General features: G+C 40.8%; 1 protein-coding gene across 2 annotated transcripts in view; it reads right to left on the reverse strand.

Annotated features, from left to right (window-relative positions):
* Positions 1-3,147: 3,147 nt before the first annotated feature.
* The window catches only part of PIAS4 (protein inhibitor of activated STAT 4), a 104,172-nt gene continuing 97,281 nt past the window's right edge, over positions 3,148-10,038 (reverse strand). For both annotated transcript variants that reach the window (XM_075352605.1, XM_075352606.1), the window contains 2 exons: positions 6,983-7,113; positions 3,148-6,830 (listed from right to left, as the gene is read on the reverse strand). In XM_075352605.1, the coding sequence (XP_075208720.1) occupies positions 6,625-6,830; positions 6,983-7,113 (337 nt within the window). In that variant the 3' untranslated portion in view covers positions 3,148-6,624. The remainder of the gene's footprint in view (positions 6,831-6,982; positions 7,114-10,038) is intronic.

Below are 10,038 nucleotides of genomic sequence, written 5' to 3' on the forward strand. Positions count from 1 at the left end.
GGCAGCGATGTACATTACCGCAGGTAAACCGCGAAATACCAGAGGGAATAACGCAGAAAAACGCAACGAACCGCACAGAATTTGCTCCCTGCGTTATTCCCTGCGGGATTTCCCGATTACATTGCAGTCAATGGAGTGAAATCCTGCAGCTACCTGCGGAAAAGAAGTGACATGCAATTGTTTTTGCTGTGGGAATCCCGCAGCAAAACATGCAGCTGTCAAATTCCGCATAGTGCACACAGCATTTTTTTTTTTCCATAGGTTTTGCTGGTGAATCACTGCAGGGATGTTATGAACATTTTCTGCAGCGAAACATGCAGCAAAACCGCAGGAAATCCGCGGGAAAAAACGGTAAGTGCGCACAGGGCCTTAAACAATCCAGTCCGGTTTATGCACTTCCGGATAGCTCCAACCAGCACACAGAGCTCACGTGACCAACAACTACCTCATTAAAACACATTAGACACACCTATGTATGGGAGGTATGTGGATGGTCAGTTCCATCCATCACTTATGACCATCACCTGAACCCAGCCCTGGAACTTTATGTTCCAGAGAAACATTCCACATTCAGATCGTAGAGAATGTCCACCTCTGCGACACATACCGGCCATTTACAACATTGCCGGTTGCTATATCACATACCCTCCCCCTCTGTTCAAACTTATATGGTTGAACATTTGCCAACAAACAGGAGCCCCGAAACAGTGCCTCCATGCCACCTTGCCCTACCAGTCGAGAGGACCTTCTGTCGATTATGAGCATCAGCTCCTGAGACACCGTTCTTCAGTCACCAACCGTTTTGTGAACCATGCGCCATCAGACTTAGTTATCCCACGTTTTGGAGTCATAACTTTGTTAGGCCAACTCCACCCCCAGCGGTTAATATGATTGTGTGATTCCCATGCCCCTTTCTGGTCTTGGGCTTCAGCCCTGGATATACAGTGTCACTGTAACTAGACCCCCTTTTGTCACACTAGGTTTAAAGGTACGTCTCTTTCCCCGACTTTTCTCTCCCTGACCACCTCCCAGAGTCAGTGTAGTAGTGAAACTGAATCAGTCAAACCTATTGTCTCGTCTGAACCTAGGTTTTCTTCTGCGCTAGTAGGACTACTGTCAGGACAGTTGCGACAGACAGGTTTTGCTTTCATTACATCCTCTGCAACCGCTTTTGGCATGTCTACCGTGGCCTTCTCCACGGCCTTGAAGCCTTCTACTGTAGGGCCTGTTCACTGTACCAGACCAAACCACCACTTCCTCAGGTGCACACTGCTTCTCCTCAGGGCATCGTTGGTTGCTTCTCTGTTGGTGGTTTCTTCTGTTAGTCAGAGGACCCCTTTCTTTCCCCAGTGCCTGGGGTTGAAGGTGGCAGCCCTCTTCTACTGCAGTAGCTCAGCTGTCTTTCAATTCGTCTTTTTTCAAGCATTGTTCTTCAATGCGTGCTATTCTGTCTTCCAAGAGAGTCCGCACCTTTCTAAGACTCTTCCCCGTACCGATAAGGCAGAACGGAATTATACCAACTTCTTTGGGTATCATGTCCTCGTTCCTTGGAATTCTTATTCTTGCCCCTCCAGACTGATCGATCATTTCCTGTATTCCATGACCATTTTTCCCAACGTTTCTCCCCTTCAGACCACGGGGCACTTGGACGACCTCTTCCCGAAGACTGACCTTTTCTGGTATGCCACCACCATTTAGCGGCTCCTTTCAAGTCTTTGGGTACATCTACCCTGCTCTGGAACAGAAGAGTCCCCTCCTTCTGCGCTGTCACGAGCCGATCATCTTTTTCAGCTTTCAGAGCCAGTTCTTTATGAAATACACCTTCGTTAAGTCGTGCAACCAAAGCAAGAGGGACACTTGTCGCTCCACTTTCTCCAAGGCAGACGTATTAACTGATTGGCATTCTGCCAGGCGACCTCTGAGTTCAGAAACTTCCCTTTCCAACTCACTTACACGGCTCTTGGCAGCCTGTCTACGGAGCTCTTCCTGCTTCAGATAGTCCTTTATGGTCTCCGGGACCATCTCCCCAGAATGAGTTGAGCTTGCATCCTCTGGTGAGAACTCTGATTCAAACCTCACGTTTTCCATGGCTTCATCCATTTTTGTAGCTTTGGCCTCCTCTGGTTGACTAGCAATGGCCCTCTCATGCCTCTCTTGGGGCTCTGTAGCACCAACTGTCGATTCTGTAACTTTTCGTTCCACCCCCTCTAGGGTCTCAGCTTGATCTCCAGGGATGCCCACTTCCCTGACGCTCTCCAGGACTTCCATCCCTACAACGTTCTCCACTGATATACCATTAGTTACTTGCTTGGACATTGGAGACAACACTTATACTGTCTTCTGGGCCGGCTCTTTCTCGTGGTCTTCATTTTGTCAGTCAGAGTCGTGACAATGTGTCAGTTTCTTCTGCACTACATTATGGTCTGCCACTGCACTGACTATTGCAGCTGGCAAGGTTGCTTCATCCGTCTTCTTTTTCTCCTCAACCCCTGGAATAGGATTCGCCCTTTGAACAAAAGCACACAACTTTAAGTTAGTCGATTAAATTCTCTGCAAGAGCCATTTCTGCAGCTCCTCCACAGCCCCTGCGCCTTCTGCGACGGGAGGGTGTTCCCTTCGCCTTACTTGGCTTTTCCTGACTGTACTCACTCTCTAAGACGTGATCTCCTACAGCGCTCATCCGACCGGTCATCAGTCCTTCCTCCTTCATCCTCTCCTGACAAGTATCTCAAATATAAAAATCTGTATTCACTGAAGACAAATTTTACCCAGGATTTGATAATTTTTAGATTATCAGTTTAGGAGGAGAAAAAAAAAAAAGCAGATTTGTCTGATGAGATATTTTAAAAAGTTGCTAATTTTAATGTGCACTATTGATTTATTAAATAAAAACTAAAATGACAGTCACACTTTGTCTGATTCATCACTTGATCGTCATTTGCCTATACGTTTACATAAAATTGTAATGGCTTTTTCCTTTTAAAATTTCCCGTGTATTTTTTTGGGAGGGGGTGGCCTTAGTAAGTCAACCATTTTAAGTGAACTGTGTCTGTATTACACAGTTTCTGCCCAGGTAAATACCAGTATGGAAGACCACCTTAAGAATCCATATTCACCTTCAAATAAAGGAAGCACAATAATGTGGTATAAACTTTCAGCAACTACATAATTGCAAATATTTTATTGTAACAAACACTATCTTTTTGTGTTTTTTTCCTTTTAAATTTGGGAACAAAAAAGAAAAATAAAACTTTTTGCAAAGCATGTAAAAAAAGAAAAGAAAAACTTCCAATAAGGGAATAACAAATAAGATGTTAACAGACACTAGAGACTAATTAGGAAGGTTTAAAAACACTTAAATTATAATAAGAAAATAAGATACAGGATGCCATTCTCATTGTGGCTGACTGATCCAGATATATTATGTCTTGTATACATCTCTGCAAAGAAATGAGAGAATTACAAGCGTCTTCACAGGGAAGGAGAGACCGCTGGCTCTGTACATTTCATTTAGGGTACTGCACAAATAGTTAAATATTTCACAGGAAAGGTATTGGCACAGCTACAACTTTTCAGAATGCAGTGTTTTTAACTATTTTGCATGTGCCATTTGCATAATTATTTTTCTTTGCGGTTGCAATTCATATTTCCATAAGATGCCAAAGAAGTTTTGTAAAATGATGGTATAGCTGAATATCTACAGAATAGGGAGTTAAAAATGATGCAATAAGTTAGATTGGAAATATTAATTGTACAGTTAAAATGATATATACTGTATAATAAAAAAAAATTTGTGTAACATTTACACTGCCCAGCAACGCAGGTAACAAGTTAAACAGTTTTTTCCTATATGACAGTGCCCCTATGAACTCTTATGCACAAAAGCAATATTGAAAGATTGTAAAATCAATTCATTCCTCTCAGGCTACTCCTGACACGGTTATTCTTAGGACCCCCAATAAGTGCAGCTAAAAAAAAAAATTAAAGAGGACCACGAGGAAGAAGGAACCGATAATAAAAATTCATGTAAATTTCAGGCCATTTTTTCACAGAACAAAGAAAGAAAACAAAAGTCTTGCAGTATAACAGTTAAACAAATTCATTTTTTCATGACAAAATTTTCACCAGAGGTGTTGCTCCATGCAGGAAGCACCCATATACACATCTGAATGCCATCTGCTTGCTTATATGCAGACCCAGCTTTCTGTTACATATGTATATTATTCTAAGCATGATTTGCAACCAATATGAAGAGACTTATTTTTGGTGATGAGCGAGCACTACCATGTTCGGGTGTTTGGTACTGGTAATGTGTAGTGGAATGCTCGAATGGGGGTGCATAACTGAATATAATAGAAGTCAATGAGGAACTTGAGCATTTTTTATATTAGAATTCCCAGAAAAATGCTGGAGTTTCCCCATTGACTTACGCACCCATCCAAAGATCCAACTGTTAGGAGTGCCGAGCACCCAATCATGATAGTGCTCAATCATCACTACTTAAGTTATTTTAAATAACCCAAGTATTCGATTACCACAGCTGTTGTGATGGTTTCACATTAATTGTGGCAAGCACAAGCTATATTATTTTGAGCAGACTAAGTGACGATGGTCAAGTGAAGAGCATGAATATAAAGTTAGTCAAGAGGCAATAATCTTAAAAGGAACCTTGACACCTGATGCACAGGCTGCATCAGACACTGGCTGCATTATTGCAGCCATGTAAGTTTTACCCTGAAACGCTGTGACATTTCAGAGCACACATGCTTTGAAAAGCTGGTTGGGGACTATTTGTCTTTGATAACTAGTTTGCACCAGTCCATGAAGGCCTCTCCCATTCTTTTTCCCCACAAGTGACATTTCTCCGTATACACACACATAGGGTGACACCCATCATTGTATGGAAGGGCAGGGGGAAACTCTTGGGGGAACTGCGTATGACTAGTCATCAGACACACTCAGGGCCTGACGCAACAAGACTGATGTTTTGAGAACCGCTCTTATAGGAACCTGTCAACACTATTAACCTGCAGATATGGTTAATAGCATATTAATAGGAAATTAATTTTATTCTTCCTAATAGCCTTGAGCTTCTATTCAGAGGCGCAGCTGATGCAGTTTCAGATAGTGCTCAGTACCGTAAGCGGCGGCTGTAACCACAGCCTAGTGCTCATTGACAACCAGCACTGTGCTAATGCAATGCTGAGCCAGCTGTCAGCCTCGTTACAGCCGTCGCTCACCATGTACTGAGTAGTGACTGGAATTGCTCTGGCAACACCTCTATGACCAAAAGTCAGAGGCTGCAATAAATATAGAGGTGTGCGCCGCAGAAATGTTACTGCGACTGGAGTAATATTTTTAACATAAGTAACGCAGCATCTATCCATTAATTTTACGGGATTACATAGCCACAGTCTCCTCTCAAGCTCTGAAAGAGCTGCTTGAGACTGACATGGAAATACCAAAAGTCACACTGTTTGCAACACTCTTTATTGTTAAAAATTTTGAGACTATTCAAAGTGTTTTATACCAATTTTTTGTTGAAAGCAATTTGATGCATCAGCCTCAAAGCTCCTGGTCAGTTTTTCAAAGCATGTTTTCACTAAAATGCCGCATTTCATAGTAAACCACACACAGATGCAATAACGCAGCCGCTTTCATGCTGCCAGTCGGTTAGGCTAAATTAATCAGCCGACAAGTTCCCTTTGATCATGTGGGACTTTATACAAAGGACAAACCATATTCAAATAAAGTCTGGTCACCTAACCCTATGCAACTACAGATAATGAACGTAAGAATACATCTAAGATGTTTGCGAGGCTCCAGAAGGCTGTGAAGTTTTCAATAGTAAGAACAGATTGTGTATGGTGTGAGGGGGGCAGAAGAGTGAAGGCTTTAGGAAGTATTACTGAGAAGAGAAGAAAGTTAAGAGCAGCATAAACACCTCCCCTAACTAGCACAGAAACAAAAACCTGAATAGCAGAGAGGTAGTTTGATTGAAAGCATTGTGTAAACCCCTCTCCCACCCCTCAATGTTGCTTACAAAAATCTAAACACACCCTGCTAAATAGATTAAAACTGCACCTCCTGCAAATCAGCAGGAAGTGAGAAGTTCGTATATTGAGGTGGCCATTTTTACCAATCCCCAATGGCGGTCGTCATCATCAAAGTTCATTTCTGAATAGAAATTAACAGTTTTAATCTTTTACCTTGAATTTGCCACCAAAACATTTACATCCCTTCAGTGACAAAGTAACTGCTCCAAATATTTAACTTTACTCACTACTCATACATGAGTGTATAAGGGTAAAATGTCTGCATTATAAACTTGTTTCTGAAGGCAAGGAGAGTGGTTAAGGAGGCATGGAATGGTTCTTCCCCTCAGTCTGTCTCCTGGACCCACATTGAAAAGAAAAAAAAAGAAAAAAAAAAAGGGGGGGCGGGGATGAGGACAAATCAGTAACCCTCTGCAGGTCAACATGATGTTCTGTCTCCTAAATTATACAAGTCAAAGAGACCTGACAAAAGTCGTGATGCATACAAGTATTGGTAGGAAGATGGGACAACAGCCCCTAGCTGTGTCTGATTTCAAGGTCCATATCCATAGTAAGAAGCAGGAAGGGGTCAGCAAGCTGATAATAGGTTTTTTTCGAAGCAGCGTCTCTTATGAGGTGGGCGGTCCTCCTCATCTTCTTCGTCTTCGTCAGAGGAGGACGATGACGACGAAGAGCTGTCCAGTGTTAGATCCACCACATCCGGCCCAGGCTTTCCATTCTCAGTCGACACTATGCTGCTAGGAGGGGGAACCTTTGCAGCCATTTCTGGAGAACCTGATAAACAGGACAATATGGTGCACAGTTTTTATTTATATCAAATTAACATACATGCATATTTTAAAAAAAAAAACAAAAACACTGAACAGAGAACAACCCAAAATTGATGTAACCAAAAAGAAAATGCAGAAGAAACAAATGGCACATACCTAAATCAAGAATTGGGCACGCTGGACTACAGCTTCTCTCTTTTTCAGCTTTTATTGGACGCCAAGACCCATCAACCAAAAATTCAATTTCATCTGCATCCTTACACTCCATAAGGATCTTTGACAACAGTCTGAAAAAAAAAACCAAAACATTTTGTTCACAATCATCACATACTGTAATATTGTGCATGGTCCATAATACATATATCCCAAAGCATTGAATGATGGGGGCATGCAACTGCAGCCATCTAGAAAGTCTGTGATGGCTTTTATTTTCTTTTTATATAAAACATTTTATTTTTTTTACAAATTTGTTACTCTTCAAAATGCAGCATCATCTAGAATTTACATTAGACTATACTATACAGACACCCATATTACCATCAGCATAGAAAAGCATAGATTTTGTATTGTGATAATTTTTTTGTGCAGAGTGTAATACTTCCTTATACATAGAAAGATATGCTCACCATTTTTAAACAGTTTTTAGATCATTGTATACTTTCCTGCAACGCCATTACAGTAGTGCTATAAGAAATTACACAGAAAAACCCACCAAGTATCTCACACACTACACATTCTAATCTATGAACTATAAAGTCAGGAAAAGTTAATTCAAGAGCTTGATACCTTATAATTTTTAATTTCTATGTTCATGGGTCTGGGCCTCAATTACTGCACTGCATATTTTCAATTTTATTTTAACCCCTAACCACCATTCCATATGTCAAGGAGCATCAGGGTGTTTGGAGTGTGCTCAGGAGTGGACCTTGCTGCACACAGGACAGATACCAGCTATATTACATAGCCGGCATCTGCATTTAACAGAAGAAATTGGCACTGCTGCAGATTGCTACTGTTAAAGGGAGCCAGTCATGCCCCAAATATCATTAACCTACAAGCAGTGCCTTGCAAAAGTATTCGTCCCCCTTGAATTTTTCAACCTTTTCCCACATTTCAGGCTTCAAACAAAAGATACAATTTTTAATGTTATGGTGAAGAATCAACAACAAGTGGGACACAATTGTGAAGTTAAACGATATTTATTGCTTATTTTAAACTTTTGTAAAAAATAAATAACTGAAGTGTGGCGTGCAATATTATTCGTCCCCTTTACTTTTAGTGCAGCAAACTCACTCTAGAAGTTCATTGAGGATCTCTGAATGATCCAATGTTGTCCTAAATGACTGAAGATGATATATATAAGCCACCTGTGTGTAATCAAGTCTCCGTATAAATGCACCTGCTCTGTGATAGTCTCAGGGTTCTGTGTAAAGCGCAGATAGCATAATGAAGACCAAGGAACACAACAAGGAGGTCCATGATACTGTTGTGAAGTTTAAAGCCAGATTTGGTTGCAAAAAGATTTCCACAACTTTAAACATCCCAAGAAGCACTGTGCAAGCGATCATATTGAAATGAAAGGAGTATCATACCACTGCAAATCTACCAAGACCCGGCAGTCTATCCAAATTTTCATCTCAAACAAGGAAAAGACTGATCAGAGATGCAGCCCAGAGGCCCATGATCACTCTGGATGAACTGCAGAGATCTACAGCTGAGGTGGGAGAGTCTGTCCATAGGACAACAAACAGTCGTACACTGCACGAATCTGGCCTTTAAGGAAGAGTGCCAAGAAGAAAGCCATTTCTCAAAGATATCCATAAAAAGTGTAGTTTACAGTTTGCCAAAAGCCACCTGGGAGACACACCAATCATGTGGAAGAAGATGTTCTGGTCAGATGAAACCAAAAATTGAACTTTTTGTGCACAATGCCAAACGATATGTTTTGTGTAAAAGCAACACACAGTTCATCACCCTGAACACACCATCCCCACTGTCAAACATGGTGGTGGCAGCATCATGGTTTGGGCCTGCTTTGCTTCAGCAAGGACAGGGAAGATGGTTAAAATTGATGGGAAGATGGATGGAGCCAAATACAGGACCATTCTTGAAGAAAACCTGTTGGAGTCTGCAAAAGACCTGAGACTGGGACGGAGATTTATCTTTCAACAAGACAATGATCCAAAACAAAGCAAAATCTACAATGGAATGGTTCACAAACATATCCAGGTGTTAAAATGGTTTCATGGAGCTCCCTGACGAAGCTACGTGAAACGATCGTTGGAGTGGTGTGGGGAGGGTCTGTCTATATTGGGTAAAGTATCCCTATGATTATTTACATGCTGGTTATATGTGGACTTTGTTCTTTCACTGTGAGTAATGCCCCCTAAGGCTCTTTACATAATATGAGATACCTATAAATGTACTACATCTCCTTTATATGGATTTTGCCTTTTCTCTATATGTAATGCATTTTTTACATACAGGTTTACCAATATAACATCTTTCCTTGTGATATGTAGTGGTATTCCTCATATGAATTCATTTATTAATCCTAAAACAAGGGGATTACACACAGTGATTCAAACCTAATAAAATACATTGACTTATAAATATTCTTATATCATAAATTACATCAATTAATTATTATGATGGACCCTCCATTTTACGCCCCATCAAATTTTAATCATGTCTATTGTGTCTATTGTGTTCATGTTTTTTAATCATGATAATAAAGATGTTTTTTATATATTTATAATATAGTCTTTGGAGTGATTTAATTTGCTCCTAGTATCTGTGCTTTCCGTAATGCGCCAGACAGCATTGCAGCACTGTTAACCTGCAGATTAACCCTATATCTGCAATAGTGTTATGTACATTGCAGGTTCCTTTTAACTTCTTGAATACGGCAGTAAATAACTAATCGTGGCATTTAAGTGCTGTGCTCTAGCCCAGGCATTCATTTGGGCAACCTTCAATGCAGTGAATGACTATCACAGGATGTAGATGGGTCGCCATGATGTATCTGTCATGCTAATTCTCCTGTGAAGTCCAGCCATAGGGCAGGCTGCATATGAGACAAGTGAATTTTATTATGTGCAGAAATACTGTAGTATTGCAGTAGTAATACTGTATTACAGTATTAACTATTGCCTTAAATGAAGATGGGAGCTTTAACTGCATATACTTTGAACATGGACAAGTCCGAGGCT

This window comes from Anomaloglossus baeobatrachus, chromosome 1, assembly GCF_048569485.1.
Source record: "Anomaloglossus baeobatrachus isolate aAnoBae1 chromosome 1, aAnoBae1.hap1, whole genome shotgun sequence".
NCBI classification, from domain to species: Eukaryota; Metazoa; Chordata; class Amphibia; order Anura; family Aromobatidae; genus Anomaloglossus; species Anomaloglossus baeobatrachus.